The sequence below is a fragment of the Carassius carassius genome, chromosome 1 (assembly GCF_963082965.1).
Source record: "Carassius carassius chromosome 1, fCarCar2.1, whole genome shotgun sequence".
NCBI lineage: Eukaryota > Metazoa > Chordata > Actinopteri > Cypriniformes > Cyprinidae > Carassius > Carassius carassius.
In genome coordinates this window covers 41,493,449-41,519,802 of record NC_081755.1, presented here as the reverse complement: position 1 = coordinate 41,519,802, position 26,354 = coordinate 41,493,449, and the positions used below count along the sequence as shown (strand labels likewise).

At 41.9% G+C, this 26,354-nt stretch overlaps 1 protein-coding gene and 1 long non-coding RNA gene across 2 annotated transcripts in view; one reads left to right on the top strand and one right to left on the bottom strand.

The window, feature by feature from the left end:
- Window positions 1-11,174, bottom strand: part of notch3 (notch receptor 3) — a 31,526-nt gene extending 20,352 nt beyond the window's left edge. The window contains exons 1-2 of the mRNA XM_059559341.1: window positions 10,906-11,174; window positions 9,338-9,404 (exon numbers count right to left, since the gene is read on the bottom strand). Of these exons, the coding sequence (XP_059415324.1) occupies window positions 9,338-9,404; window positions 10,906-10,966 (128 nt within the window). The 5' untranslated portion in view covers window positions 10,967-11,174. The remainder of the gene's footprint in view (window positions 1-9,337; window positions 9,405-10,905) is intronic.
- Window positions 11,175-11,327: 153 nt separating this feature from the next.
- Window positions 11,328-26,354, top strand: part of LOC132151237 (uncharacterized) — a 39,224-nt gene continuing 24,197 nt past the window's right edge. Inside the window, exons 1-2 of the long non-coding RNA XR_009436354.1 lie at window positions 11,328-11,460; window positions 22,268-22,412. This is a non-coding gene — a long non-coding RNA (uncharacterized LOC132151237). The remainder of the gene's footprint in view (window positions 11,461-22,267; window positions 22,413-26,354) is intronic.

The window sequence follows — 26,354 nt, the reverse complement described above, 5'->3', positions numbered from 1 at the left end:
CCTGCACAAGCGGAGACAGTGAAGGATGTTCAGCTCAACTTCTCGCGTGTTGGATGAGAAGCGAAACAGACTAAACTGTGACAAAATTAAAATGTTTTTTTATTTTTTTTTCGTAAAGTAGAACTTGCATACACGTTTGAAAAGCCAGAAGTAAACATCAGTTCTGTATAGGATGATTATTTTTTATTTTACCTTAAAAGTGCATCGACTTAATTTGATTTAAAAATAACCTGCTGTAGCACACTTAAAACAAGTGTTTCATTCATCCAAAAAGGAAAATAACTTTTTTTTTTCAAAACCAAATTTAAAAACTAAAACAAATACTGAATGCTGATTAAGAAACATCTTATTGAATGTGTGTTGATTGTGTTGTTTGGATTGTAGAACTACACAGTTAATGCCTTTAATTTCACATGGTTACAGTTACAGTCTTTTCATTTAAGGCCAGTTCTATGTAGTTTCAACCCAATTCAAAAACAAAAGCTAAATGCTGATGTCTGTACCATCAATGTTTGTATTAAATGTAGGCTACTTACTGTGCAGTTACTGCCGTTAATTTCAGATGGTTACGGTTATTGTTTTCAATAACCAAAAGCCAGTTTGGCCTATTAAATACCAAATAAACATCTCGTTTATGTATACTTTCCTTCGTTCTTGTTGGTTGCTTAAAGAAAAAAAAAGGAAATCATTATCGGAATCGGCCAGTTTGCTTGTAAAAAAATCAGTATCGGAATCGGTCATGAAAAATCATTATCGGTGCATCCCTATTGACAAGTGCTATTTCCTTATACAAAGAAAGGGAGCCTCTGGCCTTCAAAACATTATAACTTGCAGGTGTGTGTGAGTTTTGGAACTCATTACCTCTCTTTGTGTGTGTGTGTGTGTGTGTGTGTGTGTGTGTGTGTGTGTGTGTGTGTATATATATCAGTGCTGAAGTTCCATACTTATTAAGTGTGTGAGAATGTGTAGATATTGTTAAAGTAGCAGCAGGAGGAGGTTAGGATATTTGTCCTCACCTGGTGTTATGCAGCCAAAACACACATTCTTTTGTCTGGGCCTTGGCTGTGCATATCAGTCATCCAAAAACATACAGCCAAGAGTCTTATCAGAACTTTCAGAGTGAAAAATAACTCATCGTAAAGGACCTTCAACCTGGCAGGAACTCCACCATGAGTGAGGATGTTCGACAAAGAAGAATTTGGACAATTTGAGTGTCATATGGATGGAAATGAGCTGTTTCGCTTTTATCCAGGTGTGGGATGTTACTCAGCATGACTATTGAGTCAAATATACCAAGACTTGACCCCTGGCCCCTGAGTAATATCAGAGTAGATAAGGCTGAGGTAGGAAGAGGGCAAAAACAGTAATCCCCCAATGTCACAATACCAATGATGGTTCACACCAGCTGCAAATAGCACTAAACAACTGTTCACATCTGCCGGCACCGCTTTGGCTATCTGCCTTCTCTCTGCTTCTTTAAAGGATTACACCCAAAACAATGGCACTATTCTGTCAGCAAATCTCCAAACAAATGTACACAAACACATACATATGAATGCAGGCTGTTATATCACATGCACAAGTATAGCAACACAGTCACAGCACGCTTTCCCTGATACTGTTGAACGTAGGTTAATGAAGCAGACGGACAGGGTGACAATTAAGAAATTATTCTTAACAGAGAAAAACAAACAGCTCAGGGAATTGATGCAGTCAAACACCTCCACAAATACCTCACATGCACACTCAAACACACTGAGTGACTTACAAACACTTTCCTCTCCAAGGATGCTGAGAAACCACAAGATATAACAGATTGGAAAAACAATGGATAGGGCCTCATTCAGAAATATTGTATAGGTGTATCTACATACCATATCAAAAGAACTTCATGGGACCTGACAGCCTTTTGGACTCTCAAGGACTTTTGTAACTTATATATGCATGCACACAGGGGCTTTTTGGATGCTGACGGAATGATTCATGTATGTGAAGCTCGGCATCTCTGCTTGCTTTTGAAACCCAATTCAGTTTTTTTCTGATCTCAGGGTCATTGTGGCAATGTCACCTGACACTATTCTCTTTACAACAATACCATACAATCATCTAAGGTCACAACACCTGTGGACGGGAAGCAAAAACAAACCACTTCTCACTGAAAGAGCTTTATCTGGTCAGTCATGGTCCAGGAGGCACCAAGCATGAGAGAGTTCCCAACAGGATTCAAATCTTCTGGGTACTTGAAGCCATCCTTCCCACACTGAGGTGAAAGACAATAACCATGTATTTCACAAAGTCAACTTTTTGCTTAGTAGGAAGTCAATTGAGTGTAGGTCACCTGCTATTAATGTCACTGAAACTAAACCCTGTTTTGTTTGCTTTGAAAACAATGAAAATCTGAGGTTTAAAGCAACTTTCCGGGTATCAAAATGCCGAAAGTCCCCTAAGAAAAAAAAAAAAAAAGTTATGGCAGTGTCTGGCATGTAGCCACTCCATTCCTTTGTGAAGAGCCCATACTGACACCAAACTGCCAACTAGAGCCTGTTCCCCCTCCCCCAACTGCCCCCTCCCAGCTCCCCATCTTCTCAAAGAGGAACCAATGTGGGGGTAGGGGAGCACTTTGTGGGCCAAATAAAAGAGCTAAAGTGGTCAGAACCCTATTGTTTAAGGACGGGGGAGCAGTGGCCCAAACAGCCGGGCTTTCAGGCCTGTGCTCAAACGAACCAACAGGCCTCTGCTGTAGCCTGGCAACAGTAACCCATGGCTGAGGAGAGAGCTGAGAGGGAGGGGGTTTGTGAGGACAGAACTTTCACAGGAACTGAACCTTCCAGACTTCCACATAACCGTTCTATTATCGCTGGAAGTAAAGGAAACTTTGAAAATTGGAATTAAATTTATACCTATTGCATGTGAAAGCAGTTTTGCTTTTTAGCCAATGTTTTCTAACATCTAATATAACAGATAAACTAAAGTTTTCAACAAGAAGCACCTTTCAACTCATGGAAATATGTAGATGGATAGATATCCATGAAAAATCCATGTTTGTCTTCCTTTGCCAACCCACTGCCCTGCTGTGTTGCATTATCCACATAATTATCTATCTGTAAAATCATTATAAAAAATGAAATGGAAGCAGACCAAAACTTGAATGTGGTCCTTCAAGACTCCTGGCTAAAGCCTTAAACATAGATCTAATCAAACTAAAACTCAACAAAAACACTTACTTAAAAGCAAAGTATTTTTTATCAGATCAGAGTTTATGTTTTTGAAACAAAGTAGCGTGAAGAATGTAACTTTCCTCAATGATCATAAAAAACCCTCCAGAATTTCTGGTATTGCTAACAAGCCAACCATAACCACATTTCAGGCACCCCAGACTCGAGGTCTTCTAAAGCATTCTTCGCTGTACTTCACCACAAAACCACACCCCAGCACCTAAACTGATCCAGAGCTGCAGAGCTGAAGTCTCCACTAATATGCCTCAAGAATCTCAGAAAACTAGAGATGGAAGAAACTAACTCCACAAAACTAACTCTAGCTATAACTTGAAGTGTCCTGCAATACGAATTTCGCAATCTCACTGGGAATTTGACATTCCCTCATTTTGAAGCATGAAGAACATCCTGTAAAATGCTGCCACCACTCTAATCTATCTCATAAATCACAAATCATGCAGATAGGTGGGATGCACTCTGAGAACTCCCAGGTCATTGCTACATCATATCTGAAAACACTTCGGAAAGCTTTAATGTGACTGTGATCAGAAAACAAAGAGCTCTAGAGGGCCTGATAAGAGTGAAAGACTACACTCAGGTAGAGGCCAAAGAATGCTTCTTATCTTCTGCTCCGCCACCCATAAACTACTCTGGTTCTTTTGCTTATCTTTCCAGTTATTAATAAACACCCAAACAAACAGCAACTTTCCTCCTTACATTATCACAGCTGGGCCTACTCCCGCACTACAATGTGTGTGAGTGTATGAGCATACTGGACTAAATTAAATAAAAGTGATTAGCACATATTGGAATCAAGAGTTTAAGGGTGATTAAAGTAGATTACCACTCCCTGGACCAACTGCACTCATACAAAACAGATTTGTTTATATCTGGTAATGTTCAAAAAAGTTTCAAAAATGAGAGAGGGCAAGGACACATCGTAAGCTCTTCTCTGCTGTCTTTATAGACAGGATGTGAGTAGAGTAGATGGGTCAGGAGTCAGCACTTCCTGTGACAGGGCCTGGGAACCAGGATTCCCTGCTTGAGACATCAAACCATACAGGCATACATTACAGCCTAACTGCTCTCCAACACTATCAACTCAGTAGGGTTCTCTTCTCAATCTGCTTACTTTCAGGTGAATGTCTCAATCCACCCAGCAAGCAGACATTACCATATCCATCATTTTGATAGTTTTGCTCAAAACATTCCTGAACAGACTGGAGGAAACAACCGCACTGAATGCAGTGGTGGCAGAGGAGGAATCTTAGAAAGCATTCCAAACTAATCCACTATATATTTAGGGAAAGAAACATTATCTCGTAAGTGCTAAACTCAGTGTAAACAAACAGTGCTCCAACCCTTTAAAATATAAACAACTAGCTATAGGTATACACTATTCTTTAAGTAAATGGACAGCTGCCTTTGATATCAACTCTCTAGGCTAAATTACATTACGAAATAAGCTACAGTTTTTAGTTCACAGAAAGCAGTGATTGCGGAGCCGGCTTCATGTCTAACTGTCCTCATACATCATTTCTTAAGAACCAGAGAGCTTCCATGGGTCACAAAAACACAACACTCCTACTGGGGTCAAGGCGACACCATCAATAATGGACAGAGCCCCAGTGTATCCACTTCCTTTCTGAGCAAATGGGTGGGAAAGTGCAAACATAAATGTCAAATTTCGTTCTCATCGCTACTCTGTGGCTCACACACTTTCATCTTCACTGTTTGTTGTCAAAGAGTGACACTGACCTGGGCTTGCAGAGCCTGCATAGACAATGGAGAACCTCCGCATCAGTTTGTTGCGTGTGTGTGAGCATGTGTTAGGAGGCCCGTGGGCCGCCGGCTCCGCTCCTCCATAGGCCCGTCTGTCTCGGCATGGGGTGGCATGTTGTTCAATGGCAGCACCTGGCCCTCCGCTCCCCCTTTGTAAGGGTCTGACTTCACTGGATTACCATCACAACCACCAGCTGTCCCTCTATACCCCAGCATAACCCCTTTCTCCAACACCCATCCCCACCCCCGCCTTATTCTTCCAGCTGGACCTTCTCTTAATGACACTCTCACAATCTGCCTAATTATCTCTTTGCTTCAGTCGAGACTTTATCCCACACTGCACTTGCTTGCACACTCTCCACACTGGGGGTTTGAGATTTGAGACATTTTAACAGAGCTTCCTGACTCTTCACCTAGAGTGACATTCCTGGACTCCTAACAACAAGTGTGCTGTCATTCCAACTCTTGCATTTCCTATAGATGTGGGATTCAGAGAGCGACAGTCCATAGCAGGACCAGAATTTAATAACCGGATCGACAGAGCATTCTGCTGTATACCCCAAGATACCCTGACTTTATTCCTTGATGTCACCTTCACAAGTTTTGCAAAATACAGTTGACAGGGATCGTATGATGACCTTTACACACCTGTGTTACACACCCTGAACATTCCAGATGTTAACTCTATTCCAAGTAGCCCAAGAAGCATTGGACTGTGGCCAATTGTGAAGAAGCACTCAGTGGAGAGAGTTAGAGAGGGATTACTCCTGTAATCTGTCATGGATTGCACCAGTCACTGAAGCTCTCAGAGCAGGGGACCATGAAATGACACAGGAGCCAAAGAAGAACTAAGGCTCAATATATGCCTCAACCAGACCCTGGTAGAACAACAGTCAACACAACAGGCTTATAACTGAGCTGGTAACAATTACAGTCCTAAGGGCCATATTCGCATAATATTACAGTCACTAGAGAGCCCTCTTGCAACAGGGATGCTACACTTAATAGGATAATCAACTTCCTCCAGGCACATTAGCTCTCGTTGTAAGGAAGGGAAACATGTCACAGAGAGGAACAGGTGGAAGATTTGTTTCCAAGGTTTTTTTTAAGAGACCAGATTTCAGCACAGCTTGAAAATCTCAGCGGCATTCTTGTGAAATTCTGAGGTCCAACCAGTACTCCTTACTATGTCTAGTTCAACCTTTGCCTCTGTTTGCTTAAAGTGCCATTATCCATTCCTTTCTCTGTTGTTCCCTCACTCTCATATGACCTTTCTTCTCCAGTCCTCCTCCTTCTACTCTCTCTGGTCTCTCTAGAGGTGCTGGGTTACAGGTTGGTATCTGGAGGAATAAAGGTTCCTTTCTGTTGTTTTGGATCTCTGGTTTCATTTAAGATCTCTAGGGAGGGTGCTGGAGTGGGACTACTGTCCCCATAGCTCAAGGACTGGTTGGACCACTCTCTTGTGGCTGGCCATTCCAGATGGTTGTGTTACTGTGTTGTGTGGCATGACATTTACTGTCCTTCTTATTTAAAGAAAAAAAAAAAAAGGAAAAATACCACCTGCTGCCACCAACACAACAGACTGTATGTGAAGTGCTCTTCACACACATACAATAACATTTCACCATTTAAAACAGAAAATGTCATAACGCTGTCAACAAAATATCTAATCTAGAAAAACCTCTGGAGTGAGTCGAGCAGGAAAGAACAAAGCACTATTTGACACCATTACACATTTACTAACATACTGTGCTCATAACATGGCTTGAAGTGTGCTGGGTAATGATTAAAGACTGTTACACTGACACACAAGGCATTTGAGTGCCACCTTGCCATATTTATCTAACTTCAGAGTTTTATGAGAATTATATATATGCCCAAAGCAGTGGTGGCTCCTGCCAGTTCTCTCTGGGGGGGCAAATGTTTGCTCGATTAATGAGGAAAGGTCACCCATTCAATTGATAAATTAATGGCTAGTTAAAGATGTAAAGGGAACTGAACTACTATAGTATTAATTAAAAATAAACTGACATTAGGAATCAATCTTTTTTCCTCCTTATGTTTCTATATGCTTGTTAACAGCAGCAAATGAAGACTGACGCCAGGATGTGGTTTTTCCCAAAATAAACGCTTTACTTTGATTTCAGTTTAATAAGAAATAATTCACATATTTATTATATTTAAAAAAAGTCAAATAAATCACTGTTTACACAACTCACTTATATTACACTGCTCATTTATATCACATTCCTCACTTACATTACACTTCTTACTTAAATTACTCACTTATATTACACTGCTCCCTACTATCCATATGAATCTTTGGTCTTTCGTGTTTTTTCACCTTCTCCGAGAGATGATGCATTTCAGTGACACCTGTAGTCGTCCATCGATGTCCGTCATGCTCTCGCGATGGAACAGCTACTTCGCAGCCTACTAGCCTTTTTCTCCGCTCATACCACGTCCTCGAAAATACTAGTTTATACAACTTCCTGCCCTTTGTAGATACTTGTTTGATGTTTACATTTCGTCTTGGTTGTCCTAATTCTTTAAATACCAATTTATCCTTATTGCTATGATGAATGAATTGTATTTACTGACACAATAGAATTAATCTGCGCCGAGGTTACGTTCGCCGTGATGTCGCTTAAGTTCAGCTGACAAAGGCATAGCTGTCCCCGTCTCTCTCTCTCTCTTTTTTTTCACATTTGATAAAGATATTAAAGTAGTTTTTCATTTTTTTCTTGTTGTTAAAATTCAAAATAGTTTTTAAATATTATTGGATGTCACTGTTCCCACCTGTCATTGCACAAGTTAAAGTTTCGCATGATGACGAAAGCACGTTAGGGCTAGCCCTCCCGGAACTCATTGAGATTGCGTTGCAGTGCCTGCAGTTCGAAAAAAAATTATCTTTGAATGGAAGTATATGAGAGCACTCGGGCGATTCTCAGTTTGACAGAAATCGCCCAAAAAGGGGCGTACTACACAAAACGCGTCTTGGCGCTGATTGGACTATTTAGAGGCAGCACAAACAGTCTAGAATAGTGAAAGCTAGCGTAACACTGGTTGAATGTAAAAAAAAAAAAAAATCCCTCCCTTTCCTTTGGTGGTGCGTCGCCCTATCGCCCTAATGGAGAAACCGTCACTGGCCCAAAGTTTTAAAACATAAAACAATGACTTTTAGCTTCCCTCAACCTCAACAATTATCAATCAGTTGGGACTTAAATCCCAGTTTCCACAACCAACCACCTCTGGTGTGCGTTTGCATTAAAATGTCAGGTTTAAAGTACAACAAGGCTTCATCTAGGATACTTGGCCAGTGAGCATTCAATAACAACTTGCCTGGGGTAAGAGATTCTTTGGTTAATGGAGGGGGGATTTACGTAGGTACATTATGCCTTAAAGGCACAAAACAGCAGCATCTTACAGTTATGAAATAACCAAAGTAAAGAAAACTTTACACTAACAAGCTGTATAAAAAAGTTTTCTTAGAGTGAACACTAGTGCAGTTGGGGGAGCTTTACTTGGTTGTGACATTTTTGTTATAAGTTAAGGTGAAGGAGTGGTCACATACCATTAAGTAATAAACATGGCTTTCATGTTCAAATAAAAAATACAAAACTGTTTCCTGCATCTTACAACCACTGATCTGTAGAGATACATTTACCAAACACAAAATGTATTGCTTTTAGTTTAACACCCTATTGATTTTGCCATTACACACAACCACTAAGAGTGGTTCCCACGTATTAGTGCCTCCTGGAAATAAACACTAATTACCATGAATGGAAGCTAGAGTGCACAGACACCATTTTCCAAATCAGGCGGGAAACATAAAACAACAGCCCCAGGCTTTCATGTGATAACAATCACTTTGTATTAGCATAAACAATGAAGACAAAGACTGTGTGAAGGGACGCTACACATTTGGAACACTACTTGGCATGAGCAAGAAAAAGCTCACATTGACTCACTATCAGAAGTTCAATCAAATATTTTATGTGACTGATATATTGTGGACAGGTGTAGTGTGGCTTTATTGTTAGCACAAAATTATATGGTCCAACCTGATTTAAACATGAGTCATAGAATCTGGTCAATGATTCAGATACTTATACTAAAACTCAAAGGACATTAAAAAAAACACACACTGTGAAACTGATGACCAAGGTTGAATAACAGCAATAGCAACAGTCATCCAGTTAACCTGTTGAAACCACACCACTGTGAATAGGCCTACTATTCATTAAAGAGGATTATAGCAAACAATTTTGAGTTCGATAAAGTGTAGGCTATGGAATTAAAGTGTATTTGCAATAAAATGACAACTGTGGGCTTACAAGCATCTTGAATCGGCACACATTCCTCCATTTTCGCACGGCCTTTGTGTATCCACGCAGCGCAGTCCTGTGGAAAGAGAGGGCACAATGAGGCACATACCACTTTATATAGAAACGAAAGAAGCAAAGACCCTTTCCTATTCAAATAGTAGCAAGGTATTACATTTCTTTTATATTTACACCACGCATATCCCGCTTATTTCACAGAGAAACAGTGCCTCATTTAGGTTTGTTTACTCTTTTTGTAAATATACATTGCCTCTTATCCGTGAATGTGCCGCGAGATAACATTCAGATTCTTTCGCTCAGAATCGCGCTTTGAATGACAATAGAATTCACCACGTGAACTCTTATCTAATACGAAGCAACAGAGCCGTATTATTTCAGATAATAGCTACTCTAATACTTAGCAGAACTTTAACGATTTAACGGTAACTGTTTGCTACGAAGATCTCCTGATTACGTCCTTTTGGTCTTTGAGCGCATTCAAGCTCATGCATCAGATTTCATTCTTTTTCGTTTCAGAATATGGAATTGTATCTTCCATAATTGTGTATTTTAAATAGGACTACATAGACTAGCTGATTGAACTTAGAATCAGAAGGGAAATCACAATCCGTTGTGGGGAAAACTGCACTTCATCACAAACAACGATGCTACAGAATTTTATGATGAGTAGGCTAAGTGTACAAAACAAATCTCAGAATTTTGTATTTTCTACCATTTCCCCACCTCCATACCCAAGAAGAAGAAAAAGAAGAAGAACAAGAAGAAGAAAGTTCAATTGTTGGTTGTTCGATGTAAAAGACACCGGCACAATAAAGGATCAAGCCGCTTTTTACGAGAAATCCCACAAAACTCATTATGTATGTTTCCAGTCAAAATATTTCAGCATAGAAAAATACCAAAAGCGTAAAATGTATCAGATATAATCTACTGCAGTGATTTAACAGTAGGACCCTGATGACAATCTAAATTGCATGTTGATAGGTCGTTTACTACCAGTGCAGCGAAGCGGACATTTAGGCTACTTTGTTACTTTCTCACGGTTCAGACAAGGACAAAAAACACACTGACTCAGTATGCCCTCTAAAATTATTAATATTTTATGTAGAAGAACTAAACTCGTAAAAGTTACTCAACAATAAATAATTAATAATCCGCAACAAAGAGAATGTGTCCTCGTGTGGTTTGAAAGCTTTATCCCATCATCACTGAATCATTCGTGCATAATGTTCTGCAATGATCTTCATAACGTAATTCGGCGCGTAATAAAAGTGCAGTGGTTTATTACAAAAACTTAATGCTTCACGTTTAAATGTAGGCTACTCTGACCTGGTGATGGACTGAAACATCAGAGAACAGACTATCAATTAAATATCCTGCACCAGATTTCAGAAAGCTATGGGCAAAGCCGCAAAATGTCATGATTCTTAACCTCATAAAAGAGCATTAATAAAAGACAGGTCGTGATGTTCTTTCATTGGTTCTAATGTAACAGACGTTACACGTCCACACTATAAATCAGTTATCCAGACAAAAAGAGAGAAAAGAATCAGTCATCTTACCTTCGCTGTTTTGCACAAGATATAAAATTGACAGAAATATCCAAAGACTGTAATTCCCCATTTCTGTGGAAACCTCGATCCTACTCCTTTTTTGAAATGTTAGCAATAATACATCCTTTAAAAAATGACACGGTGATTAAAGTTCCAATGAATCACATTGATGAAGTAGCGTCATATAATTAACTTGAGAGAAAGTCATAGAAATTGAGCGTTTTCGATATAGTCCAATTCCGTATTTCCTCTGCAGCTCGGACTCGGCTACCGTGCTTCTCGAAACACCTCCAGGAACTTTTGAAAAAGTTTCTCCACTTCACTTCGGATCCGAGTCCGCAGCAAGGCTTCGTATCACTCCGCCCCCTCCTCAAGCCTTCGCTCACTCAAGGATGTTGTTTGTCCTTCCGCTGAAAGGAATAGTGCAGATTCGTCAAGTGCTTGGAAATGCATTTTTATCATCGGAAAAGAGGTGGAAGATTAAAACTTAAACAAGACACAAGAGTAACATTTGCACTTTGTATATCAAATAAATGAACAGGTAAACTAATGAAGTCACGAAAGGTAAGAAATATGTAGAAAATGTGATGTTAGTAAATGGTAAAGAGAGGGGGCAAAATAGCGAGTCACGTTAAGTTTAGGAATATAGTTGATTGAAATATATCTATTTACTAGAAGAAAATGGAAATATAAAGAAAACTAATAATTTTTTTATTTTCAGAGTGTATGTGCTGATAGCAAATCTGAGGTGAATTAGCTGTCTGTTGGTCTAGTAGGCTAACATGATTTCTTTAATTAATAATAATCACCCTTCACTGCATGGAAAAAACGTCCTTAACAGTTTATTTGAGGGATTATACTTAAACACTTTCAGAAACAAATAATATTTAGTTAAAGTAAATAAACTCTAGCATTTAGATATGTTAAAACAAAACCATGCTAGTAAGAGCTAATCAGACGCACTGCTAAGCATAGCAATTTATCAAAGACTTTAGATTAAAAACAAGTCAGTTTTACACTAGCATTATGAAAAATACTATATATACTTTAAAATACTCTGAAGTTTTAGATTAAAAAAATGTATTTATTAATATTGCCAAACAACATAGTTGTCTGGAATTTGTTGGTGAGCTCAAACACAACTAACACACTAAGAAAAAAAAACTAAACAAAAACATTCGTACATATTGAGATATGAAATGGAGATTTGTTAATCTGTCCTTGCGACCTGTTTGATTTAATCGTATAAAGGGCCTTTGGGGTCTCCCACACAGTGGCGGCTCCAGACAATTTTGATTGGGGGGGCAATGGGGGGTCCTGGTCATTTCAAGGGGGGTCTCATGAAAACCAACAAAAAATACAGTGGACATGGCTAATAACTGCATATTACTGGCGTTTTAAATGGTTCGCGTCACCAATACGCATTAATCCACAAATGACTTAAGCGGTTAACTTTTTTAATGTGGCTGACACTCCCTCTGAACAGGGCCGTGGAGAGACCTTTGGAGGGGCAGGTGCTCAAAGTATAAAAGGGGCACATGGAACAAGGCTTAAAATGGCGCTGTTCAAAATATCAATACAGCAATATATTGTGATGCATTCCTTGCTGATTCACGTATAGATATGGATGGTTATGTATTGATACAGCAGCAAATGCTTTGATGCAGTTTTGAAAAAGAAACAATAGAGAAGACAATTTTAAGTTTAAAATAATAATAGCTCTGTGATTAGAAACTGAAATGTCTTAAATTGTCCCAACCTCATGGCTTTTTCTTCTCTGTTCTACAGAATAATTAAGAACAGCTGTTATAGTAAAAACTATAGAAAACACTTGTGCCTCTACATTTTCCTCTTTCCCACCAGCCTCTGTCTCCTGGCTTGCTGTTACCTGCTCTCTTTCTGTCACTTGTGCCTCTACATTTCCCTCTTTTTCTTCATCTTTCTCCATCTCCTCATTTGATCTATTACTTTCCACTCTCTGTCCATCTAGGAACAAGGCTCAATTTACTATTTCAGCATTGATCTATTATTTTAACCATCACTACTACTCTTGCACCTAATCAATAAGTCCACCTTAAATATTGATACAAAACATGAAAAAACTGATACACTGGAATATATTGATTCATATTATTATTACTGTTGTAGTTGTTGTTGCCTAAAATCGAACAATGTGCTGCAATGTAAACAAATGACACGCTACATTTGTTATTCATATCCTTCACACTGCACTTTGATGTCAGGTATATTATGCATTTTTTATTGACATTGAGATTTTTACATTTATTTCCAGAGAGATATTATTGAGTTTACAGGCTAAAGTAGTCTTGCTGTTGTAAACACTGTTGCTATTGTAGAAAAAAAAATATTTGCGTCACATTTAAAATATAATTATATTTTAATTCATTTCTGAATTGTTTTTATTTTTATAATGATAATTCAGAGAATGAGAAAATCTGAATAAGCCTTACCAGTGTTGTGATAATTATTTTTAAGGCACTCTATGTGTTAAAAAATAAATAAGTACTGTAATATAATAATAGTTTAGTCAAATAACATAAAAAAGACCAGACCCTTCGAGGCTACACACAGCAATACAAACAACATATCTGCATGTCCTCACATCACATTGTTCTTGTAAAATAATAATAAGTAAATAAACATGAAAATCACTTCGCTGAGAATGAAACACCACTTACCAGCTGCCGCGGCGTTGAAAATATCCTTTAGCAATTAAAAAATGCGCGTGAGGAATCGTCCCGGTCAGATGAGGTCGTCGTCGTAAGGTGAAAGGTCATCATGTTGGTCATTTTATTTACGTCTAAATTATTATTAATAAATTGTACTAATATTATGATTGGGCGTGGGCAGGCATTCACAAAAGGGAATGTTATTACAAAAATAATTCGAGGAAATTTTGCTTTGACAAAAGGGCACTTAAGGGGCAAAGGAGCAGGTGCTCAAGTGAACCAGTTCTTTCGGACAGTTCGATCAAATAAAACCAGTTGAAAAAAAAACGGTTCACCCGTTCTTTTGCACTCGATGTAATCAGGCGGCAAGGAAGTCGACCGGAAGTTGAAGTCGGCCGCGTGCCGCCATCTTGTAGCAGAACTTCACTTGCGTAAGCATCCCATTGACTCCCATTCATTTTGGCGTCACTTTGACAGCGAATAACTTTATATCTGAGGCGTTTAAAGACTCCATTTGTCCATTATTTATTTCTAAAGATACACGACAATGTATAAAGGGCTCCATTACCTTCTATGTTACATTATGGCCCGTAGAAACAGTTTTTGTAAAAATAGGCTAACGATTGCATCATAACTCTGTCGCACAGTAGAGAAATTACCATACAGACAGGAGGAGAAGCTCGCAGGCAATCGGGGAGACGTCAAGAGAGAAGCCCATTTTAAAATACTATAGGTCTTGAGACCCCCCAGGACCCCCCCTGGCGCCGCCGGTGCTCCCACATGATGTATGTATATGGTCATTTGTTTTTGTATTTACATTTTTATATTATGCTGAAGAATATGAATTGTGTTTGGTAGATGAAAATGGGAGCAGACGTTGCCCTCCCTCATTTCTCGCAAAGCAGCATGGGTGTTCATTGAAGCTTCTTCACTACACCCTGCCCTGGTGTACTCATTTTCTGCAACATATAGAGCCTCAGTTGTTCTTTGGCACATAGCAGAGCTGGTTGCTTACAGAGACAATGGCAGTGATTTGAATGAGAAAAGGGGTACTGCATTATGACACAGTTTTTCTCTGCAGGGGGTGCAGGAGGGGGGATGGGCAAAACACTAACATTTAGGGTACCCCATCTATCATTGAATAAATTAGTGCAAGCAATGTGTATGGGGTCTATAAAGCTCACAGCAAATATGAGACAACAACATCATAGTGGGATAAGTAGAAAGTTTGTATTGGCCTATCTAGCACCAACAAGTATTATTTACTTCAAAAATTAACCAGGAGATTCATGTAATGATTGTTTTCAGAATCATGTAGTGAAGACACTTAGCCTAAAACCATAACATGCATTTTATTTCACTATTGTGGGTAATTATTAGGTTATCACTGAAAACTAGTAGTTTGGTGCCATATCGGCTATTTGCTTATATTATTAAAGATTTTTTTTTCTTGTATCAGTGTTGGCTTGAGGGGGAGCTGTGGCCTAATGGATAGAGAGTTGGACTTGTAACCCGAAGGTTGCAGGTTTGAGTCTCAGTGCTGGTAGGAGTTGTAGGTTGGAGGGAGTGAATGAACAGCGCTCTCTTCCACCCTCAATAACCAGTGCTGAAGTGCCCTTGAGCAAGGCACTGAACCCCCAGTTGGTGCCCGGGCGCTGGATATATAGCTGCCCACTGCTCCGGGTGTGTGTTCACGGTGTGTTCACTTCTCACTGCTGAGTGTGTGCACTTGGATGGGTTAAATGCAGAGCACTAATTCTGAGTATTGGTTACCATACTTGGCAAATGTCACGACTTTCACTTCACTTTTTTTCACTTAGATATGTAGCTGTGAATGCTTATTTCACCTAATTTTACATTTAAATTGTTGTGCTGTCATCTAATTGTCACGGTTCGCGAATGCACCGTCTCCAGCTGTAGTCATGTTATGTCATGTTGATTGGTTCTTGTGGGTGTTGCCACTGATCGCCTGATCAGCGGCAGGTGCATCTCATTCCACCGCCTATTTAACGCCCTGTCTTTCGTCTCCTGTTTGTCAGATCGTTGTTTGAGGTCCTCGTGTCGATGTCTGTTCGTGCTCCTGTGTTCCTGTCTTTGCTCTGTGTCCTGCTTCAGTCTTCATCGGATATTCACAGTCATTCACGGATCATCACCGCCGATCACCGATCTACCATCACCGCCATCGCTACCAACGCACTCCAACCACCTACCCACCTGTCTGTGCTGCCATCGTGGTTCCTGCGTCACTCACCAGCATTCATCCATCATACTTCTGTCAATAAACTACCTTTACTTGCATCTGCCTCCTGTCCTCCATTGTTAGCGTCACAGAACGATCTGACCAACATGGAGGCAGCGAGTAATCAACCCTCCTCTCTCGAAGCTTTCCTCAGCGCCAGTGTTCGGAGGATGGACTCCCAGGAGCGGACTCTTAACGACACTGGTCGCGCGGTTCAGGCTTTAGTGACGCAGGTGTCCGAGCTCACCCAACAGTTCCAGCTATTACGAGCTCCCACTGCGCCACTCACACCGCCTGTTCCACCAGCACCATCGGAGGCCCCCTCCCAGCCGGAACCACGCCTCCCGATTCCGGAGGCTTACTCAGGTGAACCCGATTATTGTAGAGCTTTCCTTAACCGTTGTGATATGCATTTTGCCCTCCAGCCTAGAACGTTCGCCACTGAGAGGGCCAAGGTGGCGTTCGTCCTGACCCTGCTCTCTGGGAGGGCGGCATTGTGGGGAACAGCGGTGTGGGAGAACCAGGACCCATGCTGCGCCTCGTTCCAGGCCCTCTCCGCCGAGATGAGACGGGTCTTTGATCGGGCCGCCGCAGGACGGGAGGCGGCCAGGAGGCTGGCGGAGTTGCGCCAGCACGAGAGATCCGTCTCGGACTACTCCATCGAGTTCCGGACCCTGGCGGCGGAGTGCCATTGGAACGAGGAGGCGCAGTGGGACATGTTCCTGCATGGGCTGGCTGACCGCGTCCAGAGGGAGATCTACGCCCTGGACCTTCCCCCGTCGTTCAATGGACTCATTGAGCTGGCCCTTCGGGTCGACGCACGTCTGGCACGGATGGAGAGGAGGGGGCTACTCAACACCCCATCCAGGGGACCGGCAGACGTGCGGTTCAGCGGCGGGGACGTGGCCAGCCCCGTCTACGATCACGAGCCCATGCAGGTAGGGCGAGCTCGGCTTTCCCGGGAGGAGAAGGAGAGGCGGAGGTCCCTGGGCCTTTGCCTTTACTGCGGGGGAGCCGGACATCAAGCCCACGCCTGTCCGGTAAAAGGCCAGGCCCGGTAGTACGTATGAGGCTACTATCGGGTGGGATCTCCGCCGAGAAGACCTCATCATCATCATCATCATCACCATCATCTTCTACGCTCCTCCCGGTATGGCTGCGGTGGTCAGCACAGACACATCACTGTCAGGCACTACTGGATTCCGGGGCAGAAGGTAACTTCATGGACAGCACATTAGCCCACAAGCTCCACATCCCCCTCAGACCTCTTCCGCACCACATCACGGTTCACGCCCTCACTGGTCAGCAACTTCCCACCATATCATACATCACTGAAGACATTACACTCATCACCTCTGGCAATCACTCCGAAACCATCTCTTTTCACATCCTTGACTCTCCCCTGGCACCCATTGTCCTCGGACACCCTTGGCTCCTCCTCCACAACCCTAGCATTGACTGGCTCTCTAACTCCGTTTTGTCTTGGTGTAAGAAGTGTCATGAGTCTTGTCTAGTGTCTGCCTGTCCGTCTGTGTCTGTGTCTGTGTTGCAGGAGGAGGCGGTGGATTTGTCTAACGTGCCCGCTGAGTACCTCCATCTGAAGGAAGTGTTCAGTAAGTCTCGGGCTGCTTCTCTTCCTCCGCATCGTCCTTACGACTGTGCCATAGATTTACTATCAGGTAAGTCTCCGCCTAAGGGCAAACTCTATTCACTTTCTGTTCCAGAGAGGGAGGCTATGGAGAAATATATTTCTGATTCTCTAGCTTCCAAATTCATCCGCCCTTCCTCTTCTCCTGCGGGGGCGGGGTTCTTTTTTGTGGGAAAGAAGGACGGATCTCTGCGACCTTGTATTGATTACCGGGGACTGAACAACATCACGGTAAAGAATACTTATCCTTTGCCGTTGATGTCTTCGGCTTTCGAGAGGTTGCAGGGAGCGTCAATTTTCACAAAACTGGACTTACGCAATGCGTATCATTTGGTTTGGATCAGGGAGGGGGATGAATGGAAGACCGCTTTTAACACCCCCAGAGGGCACTTTGAATACTTGGTTATGCCCTTTGGGCTCTCCAACTCCCCAGCGGTCTTCCAGGCACTCGTCAACGACGTGCTGCGAGATATGATCGATCAGTTCATTTATGTCTACCTGGACGACATATTGATTTTTTCCTCTTCTCTCCAGGAACATGTGCAGCACGTCCAACGAGTGCTTCAGAGGTTGCTAGAGAATGGGCTTTTTGTCAAGGCGGAGAAATGCGAATTTCATGCACAGTCAATTCCATTTTTGGGGTATATCGTGTCGACTGAGGGAATACGCATGGATCCCGAGAAGGTTAAGGCTGTGGTAGAATGGCCAAGCCCAGATTCCCGTAAGGCCCTACAGAGGTTTCTGGGGTTCGCTAACTTCTACCGGCGTTTTATTCGCAACTTCAGCCAACTAGCCGCACCTCTGACCGCCTTGACCTCCGCCAGAACTGCGTTCAGGTGGTCGGACACAGCTCAGGCTGTGTTCGCTAAACTGAAGAGCCATTTCATTTCAGCCCCTATTCTGATTACCCCTGACCCTACACGTCAGTTCGTGGTGGAGGTCGACGCATCAGAGGTGGGGGTAGGAGCGGTGTTATCGCAACGTTCTCCCTTAGACGACAAGGTCCACCCTTGCGCGTATTTCTCATATCGTTTATCTCCGGCAGAACGAAATTACGATATTGGTAACCGAGAATTGTTGGCAGTCAAGATGGCATTGGAGGAATGGCGTCACTGGTTAGAGGGATCAGGGGTTCCCTTTATAGTATGGACTGACCACAAGAATTTAGAGTACATTAGCACCGCCAAGAGGTTGAACTCCAGGCAGGCTCGGTGGGCACTTTTTTTCGGACGTTTTGACTTTACTATCTCGTACCGCCCGGGTTCCAAGAATATCAAACCCGATTCTTTGTCGCGTATTTTTGACCATTCCGAACGCCCGTCCACTCCCGAGTGTATTTTTCCTGAGACATTAGTGGTCTCCATTCTCACATGGGAGATCGAATCGAAGGTCAGAACGGCCTTAGAAGGGGTAACGCCTCCGCCCGGGTGTCCACCGAACCGTTTATTTGTGCCGGAGGGATTAAGGTCCAACGTTATCCAGTGGGGACATTGCTCGAATGTAGCTTGCCATCCAGGGGTTAACCGTACTAGATTTTTAGTCAAGCAACGATTCTGGTGGCCACTTATGGCTCGCGACATTCACAGTTTTGTTTTGGCTTGCTCGGTTTGTGCCACTGGTAAGACTTCCAATCGGCCCCCTGATGGGTTACTCCAACCGCTGCCGGTTCCTTCGAGACCCTGGTCCCACATCGCTCTAGATTTTATTACCGCCCTCCCGCCCTCCCAGGGCAACACGGTAGTTTCAACCGTGGTGGACCGGTTCTCGAAGGCAGCCCACTTTATTCCCTTGCCCAAATTACCTTCAGCCAAGGAGACAGCGTTGACTGTCGTAGACCACATCTTTCGTTTACATGGCCTCCCGATAGATGTGGTTTCCGACAGGGGACCCCAATTTGTGGCTAAATTTTGGCAAGAATTCTGTAGACTACTGGGAGCGACTGTAAGTCTGTCCTCAGGGTTTCACCCCCAGAGCAATGGTCAAACCGAGAGAGCCAACCAAGATTTGGAAAGGGTGTTGCGATGTTTGGTCTCCAAGAATCCTTCCTCCTGGAGCCAACAATTGTCTATGGTGGAGTACGCCCACAATACCTTACCAGTATCAGCTACGGGCCTATCTCCTTTTGAGTGTAGTGTAGGTTACCAGCCACCTATTTTTCCTAGTATGGAATCCGAAGTTGCGGTCCCCTCCGCTCACGCCTTCGTCCAGAGGTGCCACCGCACTTGGACCAGAGCCCGTGAGACTCTACTCCAAGTGGGGGCGCGCACCAAGGCCAAGGCCGATCGCCACCGGTCTAGGCCTCCCGTATACGTCGTGGGTCAAAAGGTGTGGCTTTCAACCAAAAATATTCCTCTCCGGTCCGTATCTAATAAGTTGGCTCCCAAATTTATTGGCCCGTTTACTGTCACCAAGATCATTAGTCCGGTGGCAGTCCGCCTTAAACTCCCTCCTACGTACAGGAGAATTCATCCCGCTTTTCATGTGTCCAAAATCAAGCCCGTATTTCATTCTCCCATTAATCCGCCTACCCCGGTCCCTCCCCCGCCGCGTCTCGTAGATGGGGAGACCACCTATTTGGTAAATCGTATTCTGGACTCTAGAAGGAGGGGACGCGGATTTCAGTACTTGGTGGACTGGGAGGGTTACGGTCCGGAGGAGAGAAGTTGGGTACCTGCTAGGGACATCCTGGATCACTCCCTTATCGATGATTACAATCGACAGGTAAGAGATTCTGGGGACGCCAGGAGGCGTCCTTAGGAGGAGGGGTACTGTCACGGTTCGCGAATGCACCGTCTCCAGCTGTAGTCATGTTATGTCATGTTGATTGGTTCTTGTGGGTGTTGCCACTGATCGCCTGATCAGCGGCAGGTGCATCTCATTCCACCGCCTATTTAACGCCCTGTCTTTCGTCTCCTGTTTGTCAGATCGTTGTTTGAGGTCCTCGTGTCGATGTCTGTTCGTGCTCCTGTGTTCCTGTCTTTGCTCTGTGTCCTGCTTCAGTCTTCATCGGATATTCACAGTCATTCACGGATCATCACCGCCGATCACCGATCTACCATCACCGCCATCGCTACCAACGCACTCCAACCACCTACCCACCTGTCTGTGCTGCCATCGTGGTTCCTGCGTCACTCACCAGCATTCATCCATCATACTTCTGTCAATAAACTACCTTTACTTGCATCTGCCTCCTGTCCTCCATTGTTAGCGTCACACTAATCCTTACTTGAAGTTCACCTTTAAAAAACCTGTATCTATTAAATGTGACTTTTATACAATTTCAAATTGAATATCCATTTTTATTCTGTTTATGTCTCACAGTGTTTTTAGTCTTATTTATTATTATTATTATCATTATTATTATTATTTTATTAGATTTTTAGATTTAGTAAATAGAATAATGTCAAATTATCAGTTTATTAATGTGTCAGACAAATTTTTTACTTTGGTGCGCCTGCATTAACAGCCATGGAAATGGTCAAGCAATAGACTTTTGTACATCTAAGGCTAAGCTTTATGTCTTATTTTTTTAAACAGAGAAATGGGATACTTCGCCTGCCACAATTCACTAGGAACCATAACCTGAGCACCTGCTTTTATTTGTTGTGGTTTAGCTACCTGATTAGTTAATTCAATTTGGTTTCACCACTTTTCACTCTACTATTTTAAATCAGACTCTCCTAGAGTATTTATATTTCATTGAGTGTGTACTTCAGATTATCAGGGCTCTCTTCTGGTTGTGCTAGATAATTGGAGAATGTTAAGCAACAGTTGTCCGATGTAGCTTCTTTGAGATGTCATTTTGAGTACTTGTGGATTCAGAGTGGTAACAGGACCTGTTCTCTCCCGTCGCATTTCAGGATGCCATTTTATTTATTGTTTTTGTTGTGTACGAGTTTAATTCATGCACACTATTCTGAAGGGGAGGCAATATTTTTTGTCTGCCTGTCAAATTGTGGTTACGGTTGGCAGATGACTTGGAAAAGATCAAATGGCTCTTTTGTCACAGTGCTCTGATGGCAGAGAGTGAGTAATCTGAGTGTGTTTTAATTAAAATATGAGAAAAAAATCATGATTAATGGTTCTCTGCAGCAGAGAAAAAGTGTTTTGAGGGAACCCGTTGAACTGCAAAATGCATAACATGAAATTTCAAAGCAACAAATCTATCAGATGAGAATCTTTTGTCTCATTAAGCTTGACATGAAATGTTTCATATGTGCACCTCAGGCGATTAATATGTGGCCATGATATAAAGATTTTTATGAGCATTTTGTATTTAATATATTGCACATTTAACGTTAAAGGACATGCTATATTTTTTGTTCATTTATGTCAGCAGTGTGTGAAACTGCAGAGGTGTGTATGTGTTTAGAAAGGAAAGTGAAAATGAAGGGAAAGAAAGGTGATGAGGTTCTCGCAGAGCTCTATGGGGTTCCAACATCAGACAAACAAGAAGGTGATGGACACTCTGATTTACTGCCCTAGTTACTGCTGCTGAAGGCAAAACGTGGTCTCATGCTTGCCTTAAGCACCTGGGTGCATGTTTAAATGTAGAGGTCATTTGCCTAGATTCTGATTAGTTAAACATTGATGTTGTATTTCCGAAGGGAGGAAATTTGCTCAGCTGTATAGACTCTCACTTGCAATATTGATTTGAATCAAACATCAGCAAATATTTGAGTACTATTGTGATGTAGTAGTGATTTGTAATCCAGTCTGCTGTTTTTTTGTTGTTATATTTTTTCCCCCTATTCTTTGTGTGGATTGAATGGTACTGTATGTTCTAAATGAAAGTGGGATGGTGAATCTACTTTGTGAAGGTGGACCACCCTGTGGGAAGCAATGCCAAATGTCCCTGTTCCTCACTCTTCACCCACTTAACCCCCCACCCCGAACATCCCAGAGGAGATTGCTGATAACTGCACACTGAAACATACAAGTAAGTCTTAAAAATAATTAGGGTAATAAGCAGTTGAAGAAAGGAATAAAAGCTGGAAAACTTCATTTGAATTTATCAAGGATACGCTTAATAGTGAAGCAGAATGGCTTACGTCATTAATATCAAAACTGTTCAACAATGGTCCTGTTCAATTATTTTTTTGGTTTTGAAATGACTATTGAAAATCTGCATCATACAGTGTTTTCCTAAACACTACATCCGTCGTCCATCGTTTGGTCAAATAGGTAAAACTTGTTCCAGTGTTGCAATGTCAGACTTCTTTAACAAATAGGTCAGAGCCATGAAAACATACTTAAAGTAATAATAAACTTATAATAAAGCATAAAACGTCTGTCATCATTTACTCACCCACAGGTTGTTCCAAACCTTTTGGGTTTCTTTCTTAGTTAAATTTATGTGTAAATGTATGAAAGATGTGCTAGAATTTTTTGTTTGTAGATTGTAGGGTCAGGCTTTTTAGTGACTACTACACAGTATACTTAGCCTTGATTGATAAAAGGCTGCGTGAACTGTGCCTGTTTAAATGCTGCCAACCCTTCTAGCAAGAACAGGATGTATATGTACTATTTGTGCTAGCATACTACTTGGCCTTTAAGTGCTAGCAAGCTATGAGGCCTGAAAAGACAATAATGTTTTAACCACCCGAGTGCAGTGTGATTTATGTGGGAAAACTCCACTGAGCGCCTGCAGAGAGTGTGGAGAGGATTAAAGCCCCCACCACAAAACTTGTCATGGCCAATCAGCAACGCAGACCCCTACTAAGAAACGTCATGGCCAATCAGATCACTGTCTTTATTACCTTAATTTGCGCTCTCTCCATGATCAAGGTTTCACGACTGTACAACTGCCTGGTGTGATAGTATTGTTTTGTTTTAGACATCTCTGTTTGTGTTTTATATTTGAGGAGAAGCTATTTGAGGTAAAGGCTTGGGCATGTTCCTTTATGGTTGTAGCAGTGATGTCACCATTTTCTGCCTGTAATCATTTCCTGGTCTTTCCTCCATGGTCAGACATTCTCACAACTAGCGTCTGCACTCTCGGTTCCTTGCATGATAAGAAATTAAGTCGTTTTGGTTGGAAAATGAGGGATTTCTCCCAGTAACACCTCTGCATTTCCCAAACAGATAAGTTTCAAAAGTTAGAAAAAAAACAAAAAACAAAAAAAACCTGATTCTAAGAAAGACCACAGACCACAGACCCCACAGCATTGTTATATTTTCTTATACTGGTGACAAAATATTGTATTTTTTGTGTTGTTCCCACAAAATAAATATACAGATCAAGTAAAAATATCCATTACAGGAACTTAGAATATATAAAGAGTACAGCAATTCTCTGTGCTATTTCAAGCTCAGAGCTTGGGAAATAAATCAGTTTTTAGTTAGTTACATGGCGAGTGGTCTCCTCTGTTTGACCTCTCCTAGGACATTCCCCCACTTTCCTCTCTCTCAAATTCACATGCACAAACACGCATTACACAAAGAGGTTGTTATCCTGGGCAAATAAGTGAGCGATAGATCACTGCCTGCATTGTGAGACAAGGTGTTTTATTTTCACACCAGCTCGCTAAATTATTATTAAGTTGTGTGAAACTGTGTTACAGTGTCTGTTTGTGTGTGGGAGCAAAGGAATGTTTATGTTTAGGGATCAAGGGTTCATTTATTCTTTGGCGCATTTCCCACTCAATCTCATGTTCTGTTTTTCCTCCTCCTTGATTGTGCCAGATCAAGGCAAAAGTGATTTGTGTCCATTTGGTTGGTTTAATTGCTGATCTCAGGGGTCCAAACCCAGAATTTCTCAGCCATGAGAAAGTCCAATGCTGTCCCATCTCCATACTTGCCGGGTCCCTTTTAACAAGTCGTCAGCCCATCAGAATCTGTTCACAATGTCTTTTACTGATGTCCGTGTTTGTGTGCAGTAACTAGTTGAGTGTGCAAAAGCTGGCTGCTCAGTGTCAGGAACTATATTTCAGATGAGGGCTGGACGAGAGCCAGCTGCTGGAATTCTGAATGCCATTGCTGTGTTTTTGTGTGAAATAATTGCTTAAGTCCGCTGTGGACAGCTGCAGGACAGTGCCCCCTCCGCACTGGCCTCCTCCCTAGGGCTGTAAATCTGACTCGAGGACAGGAGGTACTAGTGACTTGTTGAAAAGGGCTCCTGAGAGGGTCCTGAGGTTTAATGTTAGGGGTCAGGGGCAGTGTTAAAAGCCCTGGAGCTGAGGCTTAAATGCCGATGCCCACAGATAACCCATCGTACTCCAGAGGCTACATTGTTACTCGTCTTTCTGCTCTTCCCTCCAGAGTTTGAATTAATAAACCACACCTACGAGTGCTCAGGGCTGCTGGATTTGCATTGATGTGCTTGGGCCTAACTCTGGCGTGGCGTCTGTTTGCAAGGAGACTGGTTGAATGTCTGGTAATTTAGTCAATCTTCACAAAGCAGACTGCATTTGACTAATCTGACAAATAATCGCTAAACAAATAAGTGATGGAATGTCTCGTTCCCTTGGCACTGGTTAAAAGGTCTTTGAAGGGTGTTAAGAGTGGCATATGTTCAACCTAAAATGTCAGAAATAGACATTGAAAAAATGACTGAATTACAACTTCAATTGATCCTGCATTTGCCTCTGAAAAAAAGAGAAGAAAAAGAGTTTGAGGCAACCCTAGGCCTCTGTTAGACTGCGTTCCTCTCGAGTCAATTGTTCTTCAAGCCTGGTGTCAACCCTGCGCCATCAATCACCCTCTTTCAGAGGAGGGGAGACAGGCTAGGGACACGCCCCTCAGGACAGGGGGGTGGTAGTTCTCATGCCCTCCCCGCCTCGCACAGCCCCACATCCCACAACTCGCAATTCCGACAGCTGGTCTGGTCATTAGAGGTAGGCCGGGACCTGTGGGCCCCTGAACGGCAACGACAGCTGCCAGCCCACTGTCCCCCGGCACCCACACGCACTCATTTGCCCCCACTCCAGACTATGATATGTATTATATCTCTAATCTATTGTCATTCCTTTTTGGCTTCTTTAGGGAGGCCTGGGCTTATGTACTTAACTCACTTAAGTCACTTGAATATGCCTCTTTAGTACAGCTAAATCTGTTTGTGTATGTGCATTTTCACATTTGGCAGTAGTCAATCAGCTTATTAGGTTCAAGGGTTAGCTATTGTCTTTGCAGTATGATTGCTGTTTAATTGTAATGTGTGATAAAATAAAAAAAAAAAAAAAAAAAAAAAAAAAAAAAAAAAAAAAAAGTGAAGTGACATTCAGCCAAGTATGGTGACCCATACTCAGAATTTGTGCTCTGCATTTAACCCATCCGAAATGCACACACACAGAGCAGTGTGTGTGTGTGATACAGAATGCTAATTTAAAACTAGCTAGATCAGAAGTGTGAAAGTATTTAAAACTATCAGAGAAAGACGCAGAACTCATAACAAGCACTGACAGGGAGAGACTGTTTAGTGCTGCATCACGTCTCCGATGAGAAGAGGTCGCTGATGCTGGTGGTTAGGTTACTGTATGATGATTGGAATTGTGATTACCTCATACAATTAGTAAATAAACTGCACAATGTAATATTTTCTAATGCATGCAGGAAGCTCGCGGCACATGAATAAAAGCTGAGAAAAAGCAACAACTCCATCGACATTCATAAATGATAGTATTGTAAATTGTGAAGTTGCCTTTATTTTTTACAGTAAAAAAGTACATGCCTCAAAAATGGCCAAAATATATTATTTTATTAAATTATACATTTAAAAGTTAAACTGTGCTTTGTTGATTTAATGTCTGCTAGAATAAAAAAAAAAAAAAGTTCAGTGTTAACTAAATATTTTTTAAATTGTTGTTTTGTAATTGATTTTTTATTTGAAAAGCAGGACAAAATGGCAAAGAGCACATTTTTGCAATTTAATTAATGCAAAAAA